A 25,173-nucleotide genomic window follows, 5' to 3' on the forward strand; every position below is an offset into this window, starting at 1 on the left:
TACATTTTCAAATGAATTTTTATTAGTGCCTGTAAGAAATTCAGGAAGATTTCAGGTGATCGCCATGGCAATGATCTTGATGAAACTGCTTGGATGTGGTTATCGCGAAACTTCAACAGGGAATACCATCCTTTCCTGGTACCTTCAGGGTAAGACGGCAGAGGGAGCCTGCTCCGTCGTCCCGCTGGGCCGCGTGGAGTTCCCGGGGCCCCGCAGGCTCAGAGGCTGACCTGCGGCTCTGCCTGTCACTGGCTCGGGCACCGCCCCCATATGGTGCAGTGTGAACACCATCGGTCCGCACACCGAGCCTCGCAGGCCCGCAGGGGAGGCCACAGCCCCCCAGCGTGTCCTGTGGGCGCCATACATCTACTTCCACAGCTCCCCCAGCGGCCTCTGCGCGGCGGCCTGGATGGTGTCCTCAGAGAGCTCGCGGATTTCCTTGTGGACATCTTCAATGCTTTGGGAAGCATCGACCATCTGTCCCCACGGGGGTGACAGGAGAAAAAGAGGAGGGTTAATGTTTGTCCTTGTTCCCCATGTACGTGGAGATCTCAAGTCGGGGGGGTGGGGTTCTGGAAAGGCACAGCACAGGCAGGTCTAGGGTCCTTCACCCCTCACGTCTCTGACCCTCGGCCTTGACTGGGGAGGGTGGGCTTTGCTTTGTGTCCTTGGGACAAAGCCACCCCAGACTCCTGCTGCAGCCCAGATGCAGGAGAAACACCCACTCTCGCTCCTAATGGACCCTCACCCTGCTCGTGACCCCATGGGGCACATGTCAGCGAGGCGCCCACACCTCAGCTCCTTCCACCACGAGCCGTGCGTGGAGCTCAGATCACACTGAGGAGGCAGAGGGCAGCGCCCGCCCCAGGCCACAGCCCTGCACTCCTGTGGCCACGCCTGGATGCTGCTCGGGGCTCGAGCTCCAGAGAAGCCAACCTTGGTCTGAATCCTCTCCTCCCGGGGAAGACGGGGTTTGTCCTGATGCAGCCGGCTGTCTCCCTCTCGCCAAGGGGAAGGACAGTCAGGCGGTAAGTGCTGCGCCCTCACATGCAAAGCACAAGGCCCTGCAGTCCCTGAGGGAGCCAGCCCACGAGGGGAGCCACTCTCCAGAGGGAGGAAGGTGGGACGGAGAGTGCGGGTGTGCCTGGGAGTGCCCTCTTCCATCGTTCCTCTAGGCCCAGGCCAAGCATCAGCCGGGGGGCCAGGAGCCTTCTAGACAGCCTTTGCAGCAGCAACTCTGGAAAAGCTCCTGGGGTGTGGACGCATTTGGAAAAGTGTAACCATTTCATGAGGTCTGAATATGCAGAATGAGAATGACTTCCTACAGACCCCGAGACCCCACATGAGTGCCACCTTCCTGAAGTCCCCTCTCCAGTCACTGTTCCAGCCGCAGAACTCTTGCTCAGAACCGTCCCGGACACGTACACGGGACGGCTCTCTGGGCTGGCTTAATGCACACGGTGTATAAACTCACACATGAACACCTCTAGTCCTCTGAGGGCCTGGGGCAGCGACACCCCAGCAGCAACGAGCACCCAGATACTGATTTCGACTATCTTTCTCTACAACAGGGAACCAGGGATACCTGGGGAAGCGGCCGATGCCAGAGCGGGGCAGAGAAAGCACAGGCTGAGCCCAGATGATCTTAATGTGCCAGGAGCAACAAGTGCCCAATTGCAGGGCCCACAGGGGCTCTGCGGGCCAGAGCGGGGCAGCTGGCATCAAGGAATGGTTGTCCTAACGGACTGCTGGTGAGTCAAACAGAAAAACATGCGCCTGTATAGACAGAAGCGTGGAAATAAACCAAGTCTGACGAGCAATGAGACATTCTCACGTTTCAAAGAAGCTCCTCACAAAATCCTTACTAGTGACCGAGGACGCAGAGTAACTTCACTGTGGAGAAGCCTGGCAGAGCTCACCTCAATCAGTGTCAAAGTGAACGTCCCCAGAAATGGGACACACTGCCACTGCACACCACCTACCAGGAGCAGGGAGAGCCAGCACTCCTGCACCCTCCCTGTGTCTCAGTCGTCCGGCTGCTGTGACACAGACCGGGGGCTCATCAACAGCAGGGATTTCCCTCTCACACTTCTGGAGGCTGGAAGGTCAAGGCATCGGCAGATTCAGGGTCTGGTGAGGGACCCAGGTGGCCATCTGCTCGCTGTGTCCTCACGTGGTGGAAGGGACGAGGGAGCTCTCCGGGGTCCTATTCACGAGGGCTCCACCCTCATGACCTAGTCACCTCTCAAAGGGCCCACACCGCCTAATCCCATCACAGACGGGGCTGGGTTTCAACAGGAATTTGGGGGACACAAACATTCAGTCCATAGCACCCTGCCAAAGATGCAGGACTCGAATCCAAACACGAGGAAACAGCAAAGTCAGTCTGAGACTAGTCTACAAAATAACTGTTGTCGTCTTCAAAAAAGTCAAGGTCATGAAAGTCACAGGCTGGAGACCAGAGAGGCGTGACTGTGGACTGGGTCCTTTGTCATAAAGGACACTAGTGGGACCAGTGGGGCAACCTGAGCGGGGCCTGGGGACCAGGCAGTAGGAATGGACCGTGTTACTGTCCCCATTTGGAGAGGTAGGTGGAGTTACGTGAGGATACGGCAGTGAGGGAGTTAGGTACTAACGTATTCTCAAACAGTCCTGGGGAAGGTTTTTTGTACAGTACTTACAACTTTTCTGTAAGTTTGTTATTACTAAAAAAGTTTGAAAAAGAATGCTAAAAAAATTAATTTTCAGCTAAACAAAAGCTGGGAATGTATACCAGGAGAGCTGCCCTGTGAGAAAGGTAAAAGGAGGGAAGAGAAGCAGGGCCAGCAGGGAGGGCCCCGCGCTGGGAGGCAGGGGGACAGGACTTTCTGTCTGCTGCTGCCCCGCTTCACAGTCCCAGTTTTATACATGCTCGTCCTGTTCCTTACAGACGCCAAAATGTGTTAAAAATCAAGGATTTAAACCGTGCAGAACTAAGGAAAAGAGAGAAGCGGAGAAACAGGACAGAACTTCAGAAGTGAGGATGTGACCGTCAGCCAGCAGGGGAATGGCAGAGTTGCCGAGGCGCCGTGACGCAGCCTCCAGGTGGGGAGTGCCTGTCCTCACCCCTCAGACAGTGTGGGCTCAGCATTGACCTGAGCACACGAACAAGAGGATGAAAAGGTCAAGGGTCTGCTTTAAAAACCCACGCGCAGCCCACACCATGGAGGAGCCGCCCAGAGGGAGCCCCGCGCCACAGGAGGCAGGCGGTCAGTGCGGAAAGTGGGGAGCCGCCCAGACAGGCCGGTCAAGGGAGGGGCATCCACCGGATGTGATAGCCAAAAGCACGAACCCAAACCAACGAGCTTCCCCTCAGAGCAGCCAGGCTGCCGCCTGCGGCTGGCAGTGGGCGTTGCCAACAGTCCAGAAAAGCAGCACCCTCCGCCGGGACCAGGTGCCTGCAGGCTCCACTGGACGCTCTGGGGCCTCTGGCCACGCTGCACAAAGGCGGGCCCAGGCAACCAGGGTCGGCTCAAGAGAGGGCGGTGGTGGGGATCAGGTGAGTGCAGGGAGGAGTGGAGAGGGGGCAGCGCTGGGGTCCGCTGGGAGGACATTGGAGCGTCCTGCGAGAAGGCAGGAGTGAGGCTGACTCCTGGGGCTCGGGCCAGGGCACTGGGTGAGGGGCAGCAAGACCAGAGGGAGCAAGGCTGAGGGGACAAGCACAGGGAGATGGCGGAGCACGGCCATGGGGGACACGCGTGGGGCTAAGCATCCGGGGCAGAGGCCCGGGCCAGGCTGCAGAATCAGAACCATCTAAGCCCGGGAGTCGGTGTGGAGACAGGTGCGCCCCCACGAGCGGGGCGGGAACAGCCCTGGGACTGGAGCTGCAGGAGGAGGGCAGTGAATGACAGACTCCAATGACAAAATGACTCTTAAAATAAAAACGGAAGGCAGAGTGAGGAGCAACTCAGGGATCCACGATTTGGACAACAGCATGGCTGAAGCCCAGCAGGACAGCAACCCGCGGGCGGTCCCCACGAGCAGGGCTGCTGCCTTGGAGCTGCTGTCTGTCAAACTCTCCCCAGACTCCCCAACAAGGCACCAAATTCCCATGTTTTGCAAAACTCACCACGGATTAGAATTTGCTGGCCCCGAGAGCCCGAGGGAGCAGCCCCGCGGCTCTGCAGGCGGGAGAGCGAGGCAGAAACGGCAGCCACCTTGCTGACACTGCTGTCTTGTTCAGCAGAGGGGACCCTGGGCCACTCTCCTGTGGATCCTAGTCTGCAATTCCGGGGTGCCAGTGGATGACACTCTCACCTTCCAGTTCAAGGTCGTGTCTCCCATGAGCTGGTGGAAGCGCTGCGACACACTCTCCTGGAAAGTCCTGTTCTCGTACCGCTCGCGGCCGAACTCGCCCCGCATGGCGGCCTCTGCCAACTGTAACTGAAGGAACACGACCAGGTCCGGTTTCGGGAGGCCCACATCCGGCTGCTTGCACCAATCCAGGGAAAAATCCTGGCAACAAAGAGCTCCACGGTCAGAGAAAGCAAGCTTAACGGGGTCTAATTTTTGGTTTCAAGATTCATAAAAAAGGGAAAAAAACGAGCTATCATTTGTTGAGATAGCAAGAAGTGAGAATTCTTACACAGTAGTGACTCTCTTTTTAGTTTCTAGATCTCAAATGTTTTGCTTTCCCATGCCACCTTCTTTGACTCTGTGCATATGTTCAAAAACAGACAGAATGCGCCATGGCCCTGTGGGTCCGTCCCCCACAGCTGGGTCCTCAGGTGGTCATGCTGACGCAGCTCCGCACCCTCTGGCCAGGTAGAACGCACAGTTAATGTGGCAAAGACCCTTGAGGCCCACTGGGCACTGGAGGCCTGGGGCAGAGAGCAGATGGGGCCAGTGACGGGCACAGGGCCCTTTGCCATGTCCTTCACCCACAGCTGCCGGGTGTCAGCCCCTTCCAGAGGGAGGGAAACCGCCTTGAGCATGCCCCATGTGATCTCTCCTGCATGTTCCCTCTTGCTCATCCCATCGACTCTCTAAAGAGTCCCCATTTCTGGAGGAAAAGGTAGGCCCAGCAAGGCTGTGAGCCAAGGCCACACAGCTCGGAAGGCTTAGGGTTAGAACCCAGCTGGGAGCTCAGAGCCACATGCTGAGGACAACAGTGAGAGGGACGAGCCTGTCGGCTCCTCAGCAGCACGAGTCATTTGTCATTTGACTTATCCTTTTACAGCCGGGATCTGAGAGACCGGTACTTCATGGGGAAGTGTCCTTTAAGATGGATTCCAGCTGGCCTGTGAAGGACGGGCAGAACTCAAAGGTTATCATTTGCCACCACTCAAGAATTAATCATCAAGGGCTGTTATCACAAAAAAGAGATGCCCAGACACCCTTTGCCTCCTGATAAGAGAGCCCAGTGCTCCTTGGAGTAGCCTCGCAAAAATAAAATTAAAAAAAAATTCTAGGGGGCCAGCTGGTGTCATAGTAGTTAAGTTCATGCACTCTGCTTCAGTGGCCTGGGGTTTGTTGGTTCGGATGCCAGGCAGGGACCTATACACCGCTCATCAAGCCATGCTGTGGTGGCATCCCACATACAAAATAGAGGAAGATTGGCACAGATGTTAGCTCAGGGCCAATCTTCCTTAAGCAAAACAAAAAAACAAAGAAAAATTCTAATGCAAGGAAACAAAGAGATATGGGAACTTAAATGTGCAAGAGATTTAAGAGTATGGACCTTAATTGGATTCCAATTCAATCTAACTGTACAAACACAAGACGATTCAAACAGCTCTTGAGAGAGAACTTTGAACTCTGAGCACTGAATGACGACATTATGAAAGACAGCTAACTTTTTTGAGATGAGATTATGTTTTTAAAAAGTGATTTGGGGGGCTGGCCCCATGGCCGAGTGGTTAAGTTCACGCGCTCCGCTGCAGGCGGCCCAGTGTTTCGTTGGTTCAAATCCTGGGCGCGGACATGGCGCTGCTCATCAAACCATGCTGAGGCAGCGTCCCACATGCCACAACTAGAAGGACCCACAACGAGGAACACACAACTATGTACCAGGCGGCTTTGGGGAGAAAAAGGAAAAAAATAAAATCTTATTAAAAAAAAAAAAAAGTGATTTGGGGGGCTGGCCTGGTGGCGCAGCAGTTAAGTTCGCACGTTCTGTTTCTCGGCGGCCTGGGGTGCGCCGGTTCGGATCCCGGGTGTGGACATGGCACCGCTTGGCACGCCATGCTGTGGTAGGCGTCCCACATATAAAGTTGAGGAAGATGGGCACGATGTTAGCTCAGGGCCAGGCTTCCTCAGCAAAAAGAGGAGGATTGGCAGCAGATGTTAGCTCACGGCTAATCTTCCTCGGGAAAAAAAAAAAAAGTGATTTGGGCGATGTGCACTAAAGGCTCATGGAGGACCTGCTGGTGTGTCTGGCAGGTCCCAGAGACAGACGGTGCTGAGGCAGGTGACAGTGCTGATGGTTTACATTTTCTCTGCTGGTACACGCTCGAAAATTCCTAAATAAAAAGCAGAAAAATGGGGCAGTGCAGTCACTACCATCATACTTGTGAAACAACAGCTACCTGGGGCAGGGAGGTCAGGAAAATAAAAACAAAGTATCCTGGACACTCTTGCCTTCTGGCCTGAAAACAAGACCCTGGATGAAAAAGTGCTGCTGCGGCAGCATCTCTGAAAATGTATCATCCAAGTAAGACACACAGTTCCTCTGTGCAAACGATCTATATACAAACATTTGCTCTTCCTATCGATAAAGACCAGATTAACCCCGTGACCGCCAGGACCCAGAGGCAGTGATGGAACCTATGCATGCTGCTCTGTGCCAACAGAGTCCACCCCGGGCACCATCCCACTGGGCAAAGAGGCACTCACCGCCTTGGCGCTGGTGTAGGCGACACCAGAAAACGCGTATCTGTCCACGATGAGGGTGACACCCTGGCTCAACTTCTCCTTGATTAATGGCCTAAAAACAGAGAACGCTTCTGAGCCACGGCCTTGGCTTCACAGGCCCTGAACCGTCACACTTAAATTGTCCTGACGATACAATTCAGCAACTCTGAAACTGACACAATGAAGGGATTACGAGACAGCAATTTGTAACCTTATTTTTATTCCAAAAAGCTCTGGATCTTCTCTTTAGAAAATGCCACATGGGCACTCCCAGCAAAGCCCAACGTGAAAAAGACAAGTCCACTGAACACAACTGATGAAGATGGATATCCACAGGAAGGCTTGCTCAGCTGTCTGGACAGGGCTGCGGGGGGCTACCCTGCCGGGAAAGGAGAGGCTGGGCTAAGGACGCGGCCTGGAGGCAATGCAATGGTGCCCGTGCCCTTGACCCAGAAACGCAAGGACACGGATGGATGAGATGCTGAGGACAAGCTCAACTAGGTGATAGCACGTCCACCACCGCCCCCCAGCCCCAAGATCTTACGGAGATGTGCAAAGACAAAAGGCTTGACATTACCAAGAAGCATCACCTGCACTTTGAGGAACAAAAAGATGTTTGATCCCTGTGACCTTGAGAAGCTCATAGGATAGCACGGGGGAAAAGACACACTTCCCACAGTAAGATGCAACTTTCATCACAGCACTATTTATAATGGCAAACTATTGAAAAAACAACCCAATCTCACAAACAGAAAATTGGAAGAGAAAGTACGGCACATGCAGAATAGGGAACGATGGAATTGTATAAACAATGAGAAAGATGTCTATAAGCAGATATAAGAGTCTCCTGATATGCTGTTAATAAAGCTGAGTACAAGCACACATGGTAGGTTACCTTTGGTGTAAGAAAGAAGATGCGTTAAGACCACACATACATTATCTGCTTATTTTGTAAAAAAAAAAAAAAAGGAAAATTCAGGAGGGGACACTAGGAGTTGCACAGAGGCGGATGGGCAGGGCGGTGACCTTTTTGTATGGTTTTGACTTTTAGAACTACTTAATGTTTTATGTATTCAAAAACTAAAATTAAATCAACAAAGATGGGAAAAAAACCCCTAAAATTCTATCATGTCACATGAACCCAACTGTACCGCAGAGGAACAGAGAAGGGGAACCGCCCCAAGACTTGAACACAGCGCTTCCTACGCCTGTTCTGACAACAGAGCGGCAAACTAGCCTCGACCTTGATGCTGGCTTTCACACAAGTGCGGGGCAGCAATCCTACAACCATTCTTCGTGGACGGCAGGAATGATGACGCCGGGAGCCTGCAAGAGCCCAGAGGTACTGGACCGGAACAGCAGGTGTGAGCATGGACCCACAAGTGTTAGTGTAAATACATAAATAGGTAACAGAGACAGATGCAGGAAAGAGAAATGTGCACGTAGGTGTGTCTGCAGCAGGGACCTAGAGCAGAGACACCCCACTAGCAGCAAGCACAGCTAGCTCCCCACTGGTTTCTAAACCCCATTCTCCCCTAAAGGGAAACAAGAGCTGGTTCCCCAGCTGAAGCAGCAGAAAATATGAGACGCCTGAACATCTTGTCCAAAAAGTAAGTCCTCAAAAGATGAGGCCTGGGAACATGTCAAACGGACACAGGAGCCAGCCTCAAGAGATTTCCACAGGCCAAATTTGGAGCGATCTGAACATCAAAACAAATGACAGTAGTGGCCTATGACCCCATGAGTAAAAAAGAACTTGTGAGCCCACAGTGATGATGGATGGAGGCAGCAGGAAAGCTCTTCCCTACATAGAATGCCAACTAATAAACGTAGAAGGAATGGTGGAACTAGAAAACCACCATTTGAAATCATACTAACGGACTCAGGGAGGATTATGAATGAATGCTAAAGTAGGAGGTCAAAGCTTGAAAAGGAAGGGGATACTTATGTAGTTTGGTACATTTCCCCTTTTGACTATTTACAACAGGAAAGAGAGTCACTTGGTGGAAGAACCTCGCTGGCACTCCCTCACACGTGATCCGGGGGAAACCCCCAGTGATGGCCAGGCTCCCTTGCCTCCTGCTGGCACAATGCCCTAAGGAGGACCCAACGTCACTTCCACGGCATTCCTGCCAAAGATGCACACCCAAATCCACTTGTGAGGAAACACTAGACAAACCCAGCAGTTCATAAAATAAATGGCCTATAATTTCAAAAACAGAGTGGGCAAATGATGCAGCCCATGTGGCAGGATGGTAATAATAGTGAAGCTTGGTGCACTGCATATGGGAATTCTTTTTTTTTTTTAAAGATTTTATTTTTTTCCTTTTTCTCCCCAAAGCCCCCGGGTACATAGCTGTATATTCTTCACTGTGGGTCCTTCTAGTTGTGGCATGTGGGATGCTGCCTCAGTGTGGTTTGATGAGCAGTGCCATGTCTGCGCCCAGGAGTCAAACCAACGAAACACTGGGCCGCCTGCAGCAGAGCGCGCGAACTTAACCACTCGGCCACGGGGCCAGCCCCTGCATACGGGAATTCTTGATGCTATTCTTGCAACTCTTTTGGTTGAAATTATTTCAAAATAAGTTTAGAGGGGCTGGCCCGGTAGTGCAGTGGTGAAGTTCGCACGTTCTGCTTTGGTGGCCTGGGGTTCACAGGTTTGGATCCCGGGAGGGACCTATGCACTGCTTGTTAAGCCATGCTGTGGCAGGGATCCTACGTATAATGTAGAAGATGGGCATGGATGTTAGCTGAGGGCCAGTCTTCCTCAGAAAAAAGAAGAGGATTGGCAGCAGATGTTAGCTCAGGGCTAATCTTCCTCAAAAAAAAAAAAAAGGTTTGCATGAGGACTGGCCCAGTGGCGTAGTGGTTGGGTTCAAGTGTTTGGATCCCAGGTGCAGACCTACATACTGCTCAGCAAGCCAAGCTGTGGCAGCGCCCCACATATAAAATAGAGGAAGACTGGCACAGATGTTAATTCAGGGACAATTTCCTCAAGGAAAAAAGAGAAAGACTGGCAACAGATGTTAGCTCAGGGCGAAACTTCCTCACCAAAAAAAAAAAGAACTCCAGTGACATATGTGTTATCTACATACTTGTGCAAATGGGAACAAAAGCACCTGGAAGCCTACACTGTCAGCACTCAATGAACAGTTAAATGTTGACTGAAGAGGCAATCTACCAAAATGACATGAAAAAAGGGGAAGGGAGAGGGTAAACCCCAACATAAACTGTCAGCTTCAGCTAATAGTGTTCATCAACTGTAACAAATTCAACAGACTAACCCAATAAATACATAAAAACAAAAAAAAGAAATAACAGGGAAACAGTGGGAGAGGAAGAGAGAGGGCCGGGGTAGGGGGAACTCTGTACTTTAGGATCAGCTTTTCTGTATACTTAAAACTACCCAACAAAATAAAGTCTATCAATTAAAGAAAGGAGGGGACAGGAGGAAGAAAAAGCATTAATTAGTGCTTGTTGGGAACTACAGAAACACGGGCCCTCCATCCACAGGACTGGTGATTAAAAGGCCCTCCTGCAGGCACAGTCTCCAGCATCAGTGTCGGCACATTCACTGAACCTCACGAGGCCGGGGAGGGGTGGCAGAAGGGCAGTGTTTTTACACTTGCTCCCAGCGGTTTGCAGAGAAAAGCAGGTGCACAGAATGATTCTCCATCTCGTTTTTCTTTTCCAAATAAGAACTTAGAAGTTTGCCAATGTCAGTTGATCTTTCTAAAAAGAAAAAAAAGAGAAAAATAAAAGTGAGTTCAGGCTTCATCTCAATTAGAATACAGTTTGGGCTGAACTTCTGGTCTTAGACTCAAGCCTGACTTTGAGTTTTATTTTACCATGTCCCTAAACAGGTTCAGACCCTCCCCTGAAGCCAAAGGAATTTCCCCGAGAAAGGGCAGCAGTGTGCAGACACACCAGGATGAAAAATGCTTTAGGAAAAAAGAACTCAGGTAGAAAGCATTGACTCAAAGGAAGTATTTACAAGATCTGTAGACTGGTTGGCTTCAAGATTAGAATGATAAATATTCAAGAAAGCACTTTCTCCCATTTCCCTACCCCTGTTTTGTAAAGCTTAAGCTGTCTCTTGATAATCGAAGTATTGAGGACATTTTTATAAGCACTTTCAAGATCAATGTTTTACTTTAAAAATTAAAAATATGCCATAAAACCACTCAGAAGGCAAACAGCTATCCCCAAAAGACAAAAACCAAAAGCCGAGACACGGATTACAACACAGCACCAGGAGACTGGAGGGTGACAGATACAGCCGTCATCTTGATTGTGAATGTGGCTGCATGGGTGGATAATAACGTGAAAACTCATCAACTTGTACATTTTGGACACGTGCATTTTATTGTACATCAACTGTCATCATGAGAGCTGCACACAATCAAAGCGCAGCTGCACCAAGACTGAGGGACGGGGCCAGGCGACGACCAGGAACGACAACGTGAGAGCACGGCGCACAGAGGCTCCAGGACGCAGCCTCTCCGCCAAGTCAGTGTCCACCGGGGCCTGAGCCGAGCCCGGCTGCCCTCGGGCTAGACTCTGCCTCCGGGAGGAGCCATGGCGGGGGCGCGGAGCCAGAAGCGGGCTCCCAGCCCGCCCGCGGTCCCTGGCCCTCCGGCCCTCCGGGTCCCCTGACCCCCTGCATGCCCCAGTCCCCCAATCCCCTGGTTCCCCCCGGTACTCCGGGCCCCGTCCCCCTCGTCTCCCCGGCCCGGCCTTTCCTCCCGGCGGCTGCCCAGGCCCGCCAGGCCGGCTCGCGCGCCCCACACACCCGGGAAGCTGAGCAGCTCGGCGCGGTGGCCGGCGTCGCACAGAGCGGCCACCAGCCTGCGGCTCTGCGTGCTCTTCCCGGCGCGGTCCACGCCCTCCAGCACGATGAGCGCTCCACGCCGGCCCGCCATCGCCACATCTGCAGCTTGCCCGCGCTGCTGGGCCACTCGGAGCTCCCATTGGCCGGCGCTGGCTGAAATGGGCGGGCGCCCGCGGCGCGCGCAGGGATTGGCTGAGTGGGCTGGCGCCCGCGGCGCGCGCCGGGATTGGCTGAAGTGAGCCGGCTCCCGCGGCGCGCGCTGGGATTGACCCGTGTTTTCCGGCGTTGGTCGGATTGGCTGGGACGGGGCCGGGGGGCGGGACGAGACACCTTGGTCGCACAAGCCTCTTCCAGGCCGGAAGCCGGGCGCGCCGTGTCCCGCGCGAGCCGCCGTCCTTGGGAGCGCGCGAGACGGCGGAAGTGCGGCGCGGGCAGCAGGTGGACGCGGGGCCGGTCCGATTGTGTTCCCGGGCGGGGTGGGGACGGGCTCCCCGCGCTCGGTTCTCGAGATTACCTGGAGAGCGCTGGCATTGTCGCCGTCGTCGCTAGCGGCCTGAGAGTCCCAGTCCGACAAGGACGTGTTTGGACTCACGGGGAGGGCGGGGAGTGGTGGATCTGTGCTTCTGACTCTGAGGTACGGGCCCCGCGGGGTCAGCAGCCCTTTAGCCGAGGGCGGTGCTCGTCGGGTCGGAGATGGCCGTGGCGTCCAGGAAGCGCCCAGCGATGTCGCTGTTGTCCTAGGGACGTCGAGGGCGCGGGCGCTTTCAGGTGGGCCTGTCACCCACTAATTGCCCCTAGCAACTCAAGGTGGGGTTCAGAAGCCTTTGACTGTTTAAGAGCTGCAGTCACCAGCCACCGTGAAGCAGACCTAGCCCCACCACAAGAGCCTCGCCTATGACCTCTGTCTCATTTTTAATACAAAGATCTCCTCTTTGGGAGGAGTTTAGGCCTTATTACCATCCCTGTAGTGTATGTGGAGGCATGTTTTCCAACTGAGCCTGCGCAATGGAATACCCATCCCCTCCCTTTTGAATATTCATTCCCCATGCGAAATGAAGGGTCCCTGCTTCCCTTTGTTCCGGGATGCCAGGACTCTGGAAATGATTCCCGGTGGCCTCCTATTTGCTGCAAATATATCCTACTTTGTGTGATGACAACTTCTGGTCTGGAGTCTGATTTAACTCTCCAGGAAGGAACCTGTTTCGGTTTTGGTAACAGGACTGCGCCCTTGGGGAGTCTCGGCCTCTCCTCCCGTTACAATCGGTGCCTTCATCACCTGGTCTCCTCCCAGGGGCCCATCCCAGGATATTGTCACACTGGGGATCAGGACTCTGACGCTGAATTTGGGGTGGACACGGACATTCAGACCGTGCCCAGCTGGGAACTACTTTTCCAAGAGTTGGCCCCGTGTGGTGCGGCGTCAGAGTTTGCCAATGAGAGGCACTCGCGGGAAATTTGGAGGAGGTTGATTTTGGGGGAGGAAGTCACAGCCAGAAATGCAGCAGAGGTGAAATTCAAGGCCGGTTGGGAGGGAGCTCTCTGGAGCCGCCTGCTTCCTGCTGCAGACCAAGATGTTGGGGAGGGTTTCCTGGAGTGGGAGCGGCAGTGGCTTCCTGAGAGCTGTTGAGACCACCAGCTTTGCTCTTGGGCTGAGGTCATTGGCAACAGTTTCCCTGATTCCTCCCCGAGTTCTTTCCACAGTTGCACAAGCCCAGATTACCTTATGACCCGAGATACCTAGAGCAGCTTTATCTTTTCTGGTTGACCCTTGCCTGATTGGGTTTGGGTTCTGGAAGGGTGATAGGCTATGTTCTTGTTCCCACTTTGCTTCCTTCCTTGATGTTGAGCTTGGCCACATGCCTTCCATAAGGCTGCTGTAAAGTCATCAGAGCTGACATGCCTGTGCTCAGGTTCACCCATCCCCTTCCTGCCCCTCTGTGAGAACAGCATGTGCACATTAGAGCTGCTGTTTTCATCCTGGATCCTAGAGTAAAGACATCCTGCCACAGCCAAGCTACAGCCACTGTAGCTGATAGCGCCAGCGAGAAATAACCCATTGTGATTCCGAGTCACTGAGACTGGGGGATCCTTCGTTACTGCAGCACAATGCAGTGAAAGCTCGCGATTACAAAGACTGGTGCTTAATACCGTCTCATGGAGGCAAAACATCCTTTCGTCTGACCTATGTCTCATGTTCTAAAATGTCCATCTCCTTGCCTTCCGAAGGATGAAGGGATTAGAGTACAGAAGAGAACCCTCCAGGGTTGGGCAAGGCCCAGGACAGCCTCCGACCACATCTGGAGGATGGGCTCACCAGGCAGACAGGGAGGAATGCATGTGCGGTACATTGGCTTGTGGATGCTCAGCCTTCCTGGTCACCCACGGAATTGGAGGGAACATGGCTGCTGGGGCCTGGTATGCTGGGTGGGGGTGGGGTGCCCTTTGGATTGCAGGAATTGCTAAACTGGCACAAGTATAGTGAAGTTTGTTCTTAAGATACAACAGGCAGGGGCCGGCCCCGTGGCGCAGCGGTTAAGTGCGCACGTTTTGCTTCGGTGGCCCAGGGTTCACTGGTTCAGATCCCCGGTGTGGACATGGCACTGCTTGGCAAGCCATGCTGTTGTAGGCGTCCCACATATAAAGTAGAGGAAGATGGGCATGGATGTTAGCTCAGGGCCAGTCTTCCTCAGTAAAAAGAGGAGGATTGGCAGCAGATGTTAGCTCAGGGCTAATCTTCCTCAAAAAAAAGAAAAGATACAACAGGCAATTTTGCTTCCACCTTTTCCAGCATGTCATGCCTCTTTTTATCAGGATGACTTTAAGTACCAGAATACCAGCCTAACTGTGGCTTAAACCATCAGGATATTTAATTATCTCACATAAGGCCAAGCCAGAGTTAGGCAGCCAAGAACTGCTTCTGCTGCTCACTGACGTCCAGTGTTGGGGCAACATCTCAGCAATCCTCTTAGCTTCTCCTTCATGGTCATGGGTGACTGCAGCATCTCTGTGTGTCCAGTCTGACTTCGTGGCCCCACATGGGCAGAGGAGAGCCCTCACATCTGGATGTCCAGTCTCTTGTGTGCTCTGCTACAATGACAAGTCTCTGGCCTGACCTTCAGCACAGCCTGCCCTGGAGCAGTGGGAGTAGGATCTCTCCACACCACCGTGGAGGCCTTCTGATGAGCGGGCACCATGGAGGAAATGATAGGATGCTGGGTTGAGTGTGCTTGGAGACAGGTGAAGTAAAACTGGTCATTAAGCTGAGAATTGTTGAAATTGGCTGATGGGCACATGGGGTTTATTATGGTCTCTCTAATTTTGTGTGTTTGAGATTTTCCATTAAAGTAAAAAGACTAAAACCCTTTTCCTGTTTCCTTGTTTCTTAGTGTGTTACACCTTCCATCTCCAGGATTTGGGTCAGACATTGCTACTATCCAGCAAAGTCTTTCTGTTTCAGCTAGGCTGCCATAACAAAATGCCACAGATGGAGTGGCTTCTTTTCTCACAGTCTGGAGGCTGGATGTCCAAGATCAAGGTGAGAGGAGGGTTGTTGTTTGGTGAGACTCTCCCTTTGAGTTGCAGACGGCTGCCTTCTCATCGAATAGATGGTCATATAGTTGGAATCGTCCAGTTCTCATTGTGTCCTCACACGGCCTTTCCTCAGCAAAGCTGTGGGGAGAGAGAGAGAGAGCTCTTGTGTCTCTTCCTCTTACCTACTTGTCCAAATACAGTCACATTGGGGATTAGGGGTTCAACCTATGAATTTCAGGGGGATATTCAGTCCATAGCACTCACCTGCTTCCGGAAGAATAGAGTCTGCTGGGCGCATCATTGCCCTGCTGCACTCCTTTTCCCAGCTCTCCTTGCAGTTAGATGTGGCCAGGTGACCAAGTTACTGCCAATGAAATGTGAGCAGAAGTGGTGTGTGCTCCTTCAGATACCTGATTGAACACTCTCCCTCTGCTTCCCCCCACCCCTTGCAACCCAGCCTTGACTATGAGGACAATGGCAAGGCCCTCTGGGGGCAGACACTGTGCTAGAAGGAATGTGGGTCCCTGAGTGACCCTGTGGAGCATGGCTGCTCACCCCATGGGCTGTTCACATTGGGACTGTTACATAAGAAATACAATTCTCTCTGTTCTAAGCCACTGGATTTTGGTTGGGTTTCTTTGTTAGGGTAGCTTAGCCTTCCCCTAAAGCACTGGTTCTCAATTGGGGGACTTTTGGATTGTTACAACTTGGGGTGGGGGTACTAACAGCATCTAGTGGGGAGAGGCCAGGGATGCTGTTAAACATCCTAAAAGGCACAGGACAGCCCCCCATGAAAAGAGTTATTGGGCCCAAGGTGTCAAAAGCTCTGAGGTTGAGAAACCCTGTTCTAAAGTATTCAGTAGTAAGAAGAGATAGTGAGGGAGTCACCTCTCATTTTGGTAGTTTCTAAAACAGGGTCTCTGTAAGAGAATCTGTCAGTTTTTGTATGTGAATGAAAGAAGACACATTACTCTCTGGGAGAAGTTGTTTCCAATATCTGCTATGTGAAGAGCCACTCTTTTAATAAAGCCTTTTTAGTCTTTTTTAAATTTTTTTTTTTTTTTTAAGATTTTATTTTTTCCTTTTTCTCCCCAAAGCCCCCCGGTACATAGTTGTGTATTCTTCGTTGTGGGTTCCTCTAGTTGTGGCATGTGGGACGCTGCCTCAGCGTGGTCTGACGAGCAGTGCCATGTCCGCGCCCAGGATTCGAACCGACGAAACACTGGGCCGCCTGCAGCGGAGCGCGCGAACTTAACCACTCGGCCACGGGGCCAGCCCCCTTTTTAGTCTTTTTTAGATGAAAGGCATGAAGACCGATTTCCCCATAGATAATGGGTAAAGGACATAAAGAAAATGATAGAAGAACTACAAATCGACAACAAATATGGAAAAACATCTTTAGCCTCAGTTAAAATCAAAGAAATACAAATTAAAACACTGAAGGTGGTTTTTTTTTTTTTTGGTTATTTCTTTTTTTGTATCAAGTTAGCAAAAATAAAAAGGCTGACGTGGGCAGGCCCGGTGGCTCAGCAGTTAAGTGTGCACATTCTGCTTTGGTGGCCCGGGGTTCACGGGTTCGGATCCCAGGTGCAGAGATGGCACCGCTTGGCAAGCCATGCTGTAGTAGGTGTAGGGGAGGAGGACATTTCCTCTACCTAATGTGGGTTCGCCTGGCCGGAGAACGAATTAAATTCACGAGACAGAATAGCAAGAGAAAATTAAACAAAGCTCTATGAGGACCATGGCCCGGGGCCTTTCTTCCCGAAGGAAGAAAGGGCCGAAGAAGTGGGGTGCACACAGTGGTTATATACCCCCAAACAGGGTGTTTACATGTGATTGAAATGTCCCTCCCACAATAGTCACAAGATTGCCCTGTGGTATAGCGCTTGATGGACACAGCAGGTAGTGGGTCTGCTCTCTCAGAGGGTGTAGCAGGAGGCAAGTCTATTGTCTCAAGCTGGGTGGTCACAGGTGAGCACAGCAATCTGTTCCTAGCCTAAGGAAAGATGCTTAATCCTTAAAGAAATGCCAAAGTTGGGAGGGGGAGGGAAGTTGCACCTTTATCTCAAGGGCCTTTGTTCTTGCCAAAGGGAATATACAATGCCTGCTCAAAGGCCACACTCAGGCCCTTTTGGAAAAAATAGCAAAGTCAGACCGAATTAGGCTTACACCAAATGGCTTCCTCATGTACTCCAATATATCCTTATTGCTTGCCATTTCTATTTGTCAATGTATAGATGGGAGAGGCTCAGGCAAGCAGAGCAACTCGCCAAAATGGCCGAAACCACCACCCCAAATATCATATCCAGCCAAAAGACAAAGGAAGACGCTGAGGGTGGGGGGAGCCAGTTACAGGAGGTTACTAGACAAGCACAAACAAATGCACATTTAAGTGCTTGCCTTCCCCATTGATCAGGAGTTTCTAGAGATAAGGTCATCTCCCCTTCTTCCTGGTCCAGAGAGAGATATCTTTACAGATGGAGAGTTCCTTTGCCATGTAAATGTCTCTTACAAAGGGTAAGTAAATTCTACTTTTTAGTTGCTTTCCTGTCTGCAGATGAACCAGCTTCAAATAATCATGCCAGAGAGGCATATTTTGGCGTGGCCAAGACCAGTCCCCCACATTGGTGTCCCACATATAAAGTAGAGGAAGATGGGCACGGATGTTAGCTCGGGGCCAGTCTTCCTCAGGAAAAAGAGGAGGATTGGCAGCAGTTAGCTCAGGGCTAATCTTCCTCAAAAAATAAATAAATAAATAAAAAAGGCTGACGAAATCTAGGGTTGACAAAAGTGTGGAAATATACTCAGTGGCATGTCAGTTGTTGTAACCTTCCCCTTGAGCAATTCATTTAGAAATATCAGCACTTAGGGGGCCGGCCTGGTGGCACAGCGGTCAAGTTCACACATTCTGCTTTGCTGGCCCCAGGTTTGCCTGTTCAGATCCCAGGTGTTGACATGGCAGCACTTGGCAAAAGCCATGCTGTGGTAGGCGTCCCACATATAAAGTAGAGGAAGATGGGCATGGATGTTAGCTCAGGGCCAGTCTTCCTCAGCAAAAAGAGGAGGATTGGCAGCAGATGTTAGCTCAGGGCTAATCTTCCTAAAAAAAAAAAAAGAATAAATAGAAGTATCAGCACTTAGAACATGCAATACCCTTTGAGCCAGCAATTCCATCTTTAAGAGTTTATCCTCGGGGCTGGCCCCGTGGCCGAGTGGTTAAGTTCGCGCACTCTGCTGCAGGCGGCCCAGTGTTTCGTTGGTTCGGATCCTGGGCGCGGACATGGCACTGCTCATCAAACCATGCTGAGGCAGCGTCCCATATGCCACAACTAGAAGGACCCACAACGAAGAATATACAACTATGTACTAGGGGGCTTTGGGGAGAAAAAGGAAAACAAAAATCTTAAAAAAAAAAGAGTTTATCCTAAAGAACTAACCAGACATTATGGTCAATTAAAGACGGCCACAGCCATTGCTACTCCTCCCGTTGACAGGTGGGGTCTAATTGCCTCCCTTTGAATCTGCATTGCCCCGAACGACTTGCCTCACCAAGAGAATGTAGTGAGGTGATGTCTTGGAACAACTAAGGTGAGCTCACAAGAGTCTTGCAGCTTCTGATGAGGATTTTTAGGCTGCTTAATTTTAAAATGGTTTATGATGACGATTTTTAGGCTGGTTACTTTTAAAACTGCAGATGAGAAGCAGGCTCCGAGGACTGGAATTTTGCTTGCCCTTTTGAGACATTTGCGTTTGTGAAGGAAGGGGGGATGACCTTGTAGGGACCTGAAATTGGCCACCCCAGGATATGTCTCTTTGGCATCAGGATTGTTTTGGGCTGATTGCTTTCGATAAACTGGGACAGGGAAGGAGGCTCTGGGGAATGGAACTTGCCCTTGTTGGGACACATTTACATTTGTAAGGTAAATCTCTATCTGTAAAAGGTGCCTCCCTCTCTGTACCAGGAAGAAGAAGAGAGATGACCTTATCCCTAGAAACTCTTAATGGGGAAGGCAAGAACTTAAGTTGGTTGCTGTCTGGCAATCTCATGTAACTGATTTAGGGTGGTGGCTTCTGACCTTTACTTAATCCGATTTGATTCTTGTCTAAAAGTCATGGGATCACCCAATGACCAGACCCCACCTGCACTGACACCATTTTAACTTTTTTTCATGTTCTTTCCTTTGTCTTCATAAAGAGATGACTCACATACCTATGCCTTAAATTTAGCCCTAACCCTCAACTCGGGGCAGCAGCAGGAGCTCTGACTGCCCATGGGTCCTGTCCCCACGCACCAGCTCTGCCTGCCCATGGGCTCTGTCCCCATGCCAGTGGGGGCAGCAGAAGCGGCGGCAGCAGAAGCTCTGACTGCCCATGGGTCCTGTCCCCATGCTATGCTACACTATTCTCTAAATAAAAGAGCACTACTGCCAGATCTTAAGAGTCTAAGAAATCTTTCTTTCGACTCCTCGGCTCACCGACCCCGCATCAGCTTCCACTGAGGCCTCCTGGAATGCTCTGGAAGCCCTGAGTGATCACATAAGAAGGACTACGACCTGGGAGCCCTGTGCCGGAGAGGCCACATGTAGGTGCTCTGGTCCATGGTGCCAGTTGAACAGAGCCTTCAGCCACCCCAGTGGTCTCTATTGTGTCACAAAGAACAGAAGAATCAGCCAGCTGAGCCCTGCTGGAAGGCCTGACATAAAAATTGTGAGCTATAATAAAATGGTTCTTTTAAACCACTAAGGTTTCAGTTAGTTTATTATGCAGCAATAAATAACTGGAACAGACAGATACAAACAGCTAAATGGACAAAAGTTCACCAGAACATTATTTACGGTAATGGAGAATTGGAAACAATCAAAAGATTGTGCATTGATAAGGAGTTTGTTAAAGTATGGTACATCAACACAAGGAAATATACCTAGTAAACAGAATGAGGTAGAACTGAGTAAAACATGGCCAGATGTTCATGAAGAGTATTAACTTAAAAATTTAAATAGTAAAAAAGTGGATAGTTTGACTCACCAATAAGAAAACAGCCCAATTAAAAAATGGGCAAAAGATCTGGACAGACACCTCAGTAAAGATATACAGATGGCAAATATGCACGTGAAAAGGTGCTCAACACCATACGTCACCAGAGGAACAGAAATAAAAAGAGATACCTCTACACACCTCTTAGGATGGCCAAAATCCAGAACACAGACGACAAATCCTGGCGAGGATGTAGAGCAACAAGAACTCTCATTCCTTGCTGGTGGGAATGCAGCCACTTTGGAAGGCATTTTGGTGGTTTCTTACAAAAGTAAATGTAATCTTACACTACAATCCAGCAAGGGAACTTCTTGGTATTTACCCAAAGGAATTGAAAACTGTGTCCATACAAAAACTTATCCGCAAATGATTATAGTTGCTTTATTCATATTTGCCCAAACTTGGAAGCAACCAAGATGTCCTTCAATAGGTGAGTGGATAAACTGTGGTCCATCCAGACAATGGACTATTATTCACTGTTAAGAAGGAACGAACTATGAAGCCACAAAAATGCATGGAGGAAACTTAAAATGCATATTACTAAGTGAAAGAAGCCAATTGGAAAAGGCTACATACCGTATGATTCCAACTATTTAACATTCTGGAAAAGGCAAAACCGTAGACAGTAAAAACATCAGTGCTTACCAGGGCGTGTGTGGGGCGGGGAGAGGGTTTAATACATGGAGCTCAGGGGATTTTTAGAGCAGAGAGGCTATTCTCTGTGACACTACAATAGAGGATGCATGAGTTTATACATTTGTCAAAACCTATAGAATCCTGCAGCTGGCCCTGTGGCTGAGTGGCTGAGTTCGCGCGCTCTGCTTCAGCAGCCCAGGGTTTTGCTGGTTCGAATTCTGGACACGGACACGGCACCACTGGTCAGGCCATGCTGAGGCAGCATCCCACATGCCACAACTAGAAGGACCCACAAATAAAAATACACAACTATGTACTGGGGGGTTTTGGGGAGAAAAAGGAAAAATAAAATCTTTAAAAACCCCACAAAACCTATAGAATCGTATAACAGAGTGAACCCTAAGGTAAACTATGGGCATTAGTTAATAACAATGTATCAGTGTTGTTTCATCAATTGTAATAAATGTACTGTTACCACCCAAAGGGTGGGGGTTGTCTGCCCGCCACAAGACATGCCAATAGTCAAGAGGCAAGGCCGTAGGAGAGAAAGACTTTTTTATTACAGCTTGCTAGTGAGGGGGAAAATGGTCCACTAACGTCTGAAAGAACCATCTTATAGAACAAAGACTACAGGCCAGTTATATAGCAGGCTGGGCTCCGCGTACGGGCATCCATCTGATTTCCGGGTGGGAGTAGACATCTGGTCTTAGTTCTCAATAGTCTTTTGTTTTACTGGACATGCCTCAGAGACCAGAGCAACACCCTATACTCTGATCTTTTAGTTGTCTGATGATGGCTTTCAGCATAGACTCTCTGCCTGGGGTCATCCCATTCCTAAGGAACTCGCAAGAACAAAGTTATCAATTTATAGCTGCTGGGAGGGGCCATATAATCTACAAAGTATGTCTGGGTTAGTTAATCAGAGGTCATTCAAGGTTACAATGCCGTTTCTCTTCTACAATATGGCTTCCCTTATGTCAACCTTGTGTGGAGCCAGTATCAGTACCACACAAATGCAAAAGATTTATAATAGGGGAAACTGTGTGTGTGTGGAAAGAGTATATAGGAACTTTTATTTTCTTCTCAATTTTTCTGCAAACCTAAAACTGCTCTAAAAAATAAAGTGTTAATTAAAAAAATAATTTAGTCACTTAAAACAATAAATAAGATGGGTAGTGTGCAATTACGTACGCGTGTCTGCATGTGTTTTCTCATCTAGTATTACATGGGGCCAGAAATGATGCACCCAAACTGCTAAGATAGGGATTCAAAGGTGACAATCACAGTCCTGTCCCCGAGGATGGGGGGACACTCTTAAGTTCCTGTATAGTTTGAATTTGTATAAGGAACGTAAATTAGGCAAAAACAACGAATATGTTTCCACTTTTAAAATTTGGGGTTTCAGGAACAGTTCAGGAAGCGGGGAATATCTCTAAACACGCATCTTCAATAATGCAACTACTGCTCCATGGGTCAGGGCGTGCTACTGGTGTGACCGACAACCCTGAATCACGAGGTCAAGGATGGGTGGGTTCTGGGGCCCAGGCTCACCCAGTGTGGTCGTCAGCTGTTCCTTGGTGCCCCGATCCGGCGGAGGCATGAGGAGCCCCTTCCCCGAGGCCCGCGCTGGCCAGGGAGGACACAAGGGCTGCAGAGGCTGACCCCCGACCCCGCTGGCCGCCCGGTCTCCGGCGCGCATCCGCGCGCTCTCGCGGACCCTCTGGGTCCCCGGACCACGTTCGTCCCCTCGCGGGCACCCGCTCTGTGCCCCAACTACCCAGGGCGCCCGTACATAGGCGCGGACCTCTGGCGGGAAGCGGACGGCCGGACCCCGGGGCCACGTGGCGCCGAGGGCCTGGCGTAACGGGCAGAAGCAAGGCGTCCGGGCCTGCGGGCCCTGATCCCGCGCGCACTGGGCCCCATAGGGCCCCCCGCCCTCCCCGGAAGCGCCGCCAGACCCCCGCCGCCCAGCTCCCGCGCAGCGCCGCGCGCAACCCGCCGACCGGAAGCCGGAGGGCGTGGCCGGCCACCGCCCCGCCCCCGGCGGGCCAATCAGCGCGCGAGGCTCATGAATAGTGAGCGCGCCGGCCCCGCCCTTCGCCCCTCGCGGCGCCGCCCGCCCGCGCAGACCCAGAGCGCGGCCGCGGACGAAGATGGCGACCGCCATGTACTTGGAGCACTACCTGGACAGTAAGCGCCCTCCGCGCGCCCCGGGCCCGCCGCCCGCGCGCAGCCCTCCCCACCGCGCCCCGCTGCGCGCCAAACCTCGCGCGGGGACCCCGGGGCTCGTGGGGGAGGCAGGGCGGCCGGCGGCGGCGGGGGCGGCGGGGGCGCGCGCGGGGCGGGGCCGCGAGAGTGGTGCGCGCGGGGGGCGCGGCGCGGGGGCTCGCCGTCATGGCCGCGCCAATTCCAGGTGCGTCACGGCGGGGCGGGGCCGACGGCGTGGGGCGGGGCCGGCGCGTCCAAGCCCCGCCCTCCCTGGCGGCCCCACCCACCCATGACCCTCCCCAAGTGGCTAGGCCCCGCCCCTCCCTGCCAGGCCCCGCCCCATCATCGACTAGCCACGCCCCTCCTGGCTAGGCCGCCGTTCTCTTCGACCCTGCCCCGCCCTCCCCACTTTAGCCTTAGGCCTTGGCCTCGTCCCGCTCTCCCCGCTGGGCCCCGCCCTCCTCGCCTAGGCCCCGCCCCTGCCCCGCCCCGCTTGGCCCGGCTCCCATTTGCCCACGCGGGTGGTCAAGTCCCAACCTTGCATGGACTCTGGGTCGGCGGAGCGGGGCTCAGGGCTTTTGTGCCTGTTCGTGCTGTGACCTGGGAATCCACGGGGAGGCGATGCTGGCGGAGGGTCTCCCAGGGTGCCTGTCTCTGCTGGGTACCTGCAGGGCTGGTTAAGGTGTGGAGATCCTTGAGGCTCCTCCTGCGGGCTTCCTTCCGTCTACAGGTAGCATAGGTTGGACCCTCCTGACAACTCCTGAGCAGATGATTTTTTCTCGCATTTCTACAGAGAGAAAGTGGGCCACAGGCCCTGGAGAGTGGGGAGCCCACCTTTCAACCCTGCCCATCTGGCTCTGGCCGGGCGGTGGCCTAGGTGTGGGCTTGGATTGGGTGGCTGTAGAGTGCTGGGCTGCACTGCGGGTATTTACGGTCACTCAGGCCTGGCTGCCCAGAGCCCCACCTGAGGCTGCTGAGAGCTGAGAGTGAGACCCTGCTCTGTGGGAGACTGTGGGGATCCCCAAAGGGGCTGCCCCATCCTGGCCATTTGTTCTGCTGTCGGTGGAGGAGAAGCTCCTCCCTGCCACTGTCACCAGAGGCCTGCACCCACATGTCTGTTGGGGAGCACTGTGGCTTGCCCTTCATCCTGGTACCTGTCCAGTGCACCCCATAAAGAGGGTTTCAGAAATGTGAGTTCTGTCGTGCTCAGGGCCCCGGTGTGAAGGCTTGGGAATGGAGGCTTTCTCCCTCCTTGAGCACCTGCTGTGTGCCAGGAAAGCAAGCATGATCCCCATTTTCCTGGAACTTATTCTCAGATGGAGCAGTCGGAGTCTGTAAAGGCCAGCAGGTCATGAGAGAGTCAGGGGTGTGAGCAGGGGGCACTGGCCTGCAGAGCCCTAAGTGGGACAGAGCGGCGGGGACTGGGGAGCCTGGAGGCTGTGGAGGGAGTTCGTCTCACCCTCTGGGTGAGCTGGGACGCACTGGGGCTTTAAGTGGCAGCTTTGTAAGGTTGGATTAGCTCTTAAAATGATCGCCTGCACCTGGGGAGAGTGGAGGGCGGTCAGGACTGGACGCAGGAGCCCAGTCGGGCGTGTTGTGGCCATGCAGGTGGGTGGGGAGGTTGGCCTGAACTAGGAGGATGACAGTGCAGACAGGAAAGCAGCGTGGGGTGGGGTCCTCGACCTGCGCTGTCCAGCGTGGTCTGTTCAACTTCAAATTAATTAAACTTGAGTAGAATTAAGTTTAGTCCCTCTGTCATCCTAGCCCCATTTCAGTGCTCAGCAGCCCATGTGCCAGTGCCCGCTGTATCGGGCAGCTCAGAGAGAGAGCATTTCCATCCTTGCATCAAGTTCTACCAGACGTGCTGGTCTGCACTACCTGATGCACTGGAGTTCAGAGTCAGGTGGAGGGAAGATCAGGCAGCACCCTAGGGTTTGGACTTGCTCACGGTGCTGGGTTATCTGCAGGGGGAATGCCTGTGGAGGAGCCACTCGGGCCATCTTCCCTGCCTGTGCTCACAGCTCCTTTCTAAGTTCACCTCT

The 25,173-nt window shown here is 52.3% G+C and overlaps 3 protein-coding genes and 1 long non-coding RNA gene across 15 annotated transcripts in view; 2 read left to right on the forward strand and 2 right to left on the reverse strand.

Moving 5' to 3' along the window:
• On the reverse strand, positions 1-12,175 carry DTYMK (deoxythymidylate kinase). 4 transcript variants are annotated; one of them, XM_070620317.1, is made up of 6 exons: positions 11,684-12,175; positions 10,515-10,623; positions 6,874-6,964; positions 6,402-6,500; positions 4,297-4,494; positions 1-477 (listed from the first exon to the last, which is right to left on the reverse strand). In XM_070620317.1, the coding sequence occupies exons 1-6, from the start codon at positions 11,811-11,813 to the stop codon at positions 367-369; spliced, it is 738 nt and encodes a 245-aa protein (XP_070476418.1). In that variant the 5' UTR covers positions 11,814-12,175; the 3' UTR covers positions 1-366. The 4 variants fall into 4 exon arrangements, 3 of the variants coding, with proteins under 3 accessions (XP_070476418.1, XP_070476419.1, XP_070476420.1); XR_011540216.1 differs by lacking the exon at positions 6,402-6,500 and having other exon boundaries at positions 4,109-4,494; positions 11,684-11,880; XM_070620318.1 differs by lacking the exon at positions 6,402-6,500 and having other exon boundaries at positions 11,684-11,881.
• LOC139083480 (uncharacterized) lies at positions 12,042-16,766 on the forward strand. 2 transcript variants are annotated; one of them, XR_011540222.1, is made up of 3 exons: positions 12,042-12,160; positions 15,109-15,257; positions 16,541-16,699. It is a non-coding gene; the product is annotated as an uncharacterized lncRNA (long non-coding RNA). The 2 variants fall into 2 exon arrangements; XR_011540223.1 differs by having other exon boundaries at positions 12,131-12,490; positions 16,541-16,766.
• Positions 14,490-23,105, reverse strand: LOC103555584 (collagen, type I, alpha 1a-like). Of its 5 annotated transcripts, XR_011540221.1 has the most exons (4): positions 22,475-22,609; positions 20,429-20,549; positions 15,518-15,617; positions 14,490-15,391 (listed from the first exon to the last, which is right to left on the reverse strand). XR_011540221.1 is itself a non-coding variant. In XM_070620322.1 (2 exons), exons 1-2 carry the CDS (start codon positions 23,088-23,090, stop codon positions 15,357-15,359), a joined length of 651 nt encoding a protein of 216 aa, XP_070476423.1. In that variant the 5' UTR covers positions 23,091-23,105; the 3' UTR covers positions 14,490-15,356. The 5 variants fall into 5 exon arrangements, 1 of the variants encoding a protein (XP_070476423.1); XR_011540219.1 differs by lacking the exon at positions 20,429-20,549 and having other exon boundaries at positions 22,475-22,614; XR_011540220.1 differs by lacking the exons at positions 20,429-20,549; positions 22,475-22,609 and adding an exon at positions 19,733-19,905.
• The window catches only part of ING5 (inhibitor of growth family member 5), a 26,725-nt gene continuing 24,530 nt past the window's right edge, over positions 22,979-25,173 (forward strand). Inside the window, exon 1 of one of the 4 annotated variants that reach the window (XM_070620320.1) lies at positions 22,979-23,113. In XM_070620320.1, the coding sequence (XP_070476421.1) occupies positions 23,077-23,113 (37 nt within the window). In that variant the 5' untranslated portion in view covers positions 22,979-23,076. Of the gene's footprint in view, positions 23,114-23,394; positions 23,862-25,173 lie in introns of those variants that run through there. The other 3 variants (XR_011540217.1, XM_070620321.1, XR_011540218.1) reach the window with 3 other exon arrangements.

Source organism: Equus przewalskii, chromosome 5 (assembly GCF_037783145.1).
Source record: "Equus przewalskii isolate Varuska chromosome 5, EquPr2, whole genome shotgun sequence".
In the NCBI taxonomy this organism is placed as follows: Eukaryota; Metazoa; Chordata; class Mammalia; order Perissodactyla; family Equidae; genus Equus; species Equus przewalskii.

What these genes read in the sequence shown, in the direction of transcription:
- DTYMK (XM_070620317.1), bottom strand. Translation starts at nt 11,813, where the DNA reads ATGGCGGGCCGGCGTGGAGCGCTCATCGTGCTGGAGGGCGTGGACCGC. An exon ending in CCTACACCAGCGCCAAGGCG is followed by an intron (nt 6,501 to 6,873) that starts GTGAGTGCCTCT and finishes CTTTTTATTTAG; the next exon opens with GAATTTTCGAGCGTGTACCA. An exon ending in ACACGACCTTGAACTGGAAG is followed by an intron (nt 478 to 4,296) that starts GTGAGAGTGTCA and finishes CCGTGGGGACAG; the next exon opens with ATGGTCGATGCTTCCCAAAG.
- LOC103555584 (XM_070620322.1), bottom strand. Translation starts at nt 23,090, where the DNA reads ATGGCGGTCGCCATCTTCGTCCGCGGCCGCGCTCTGGGTCTGCGCGGG. An exon ending in ACAGCTGACGACCACACTGG is followed by an intron (nt 15,392 to 22,474) that starts GTGAGCCTGGGC and finishes CTCTCCCCACAG; the next exon opens with CTTTGCTGAGGAAAGGCCGT.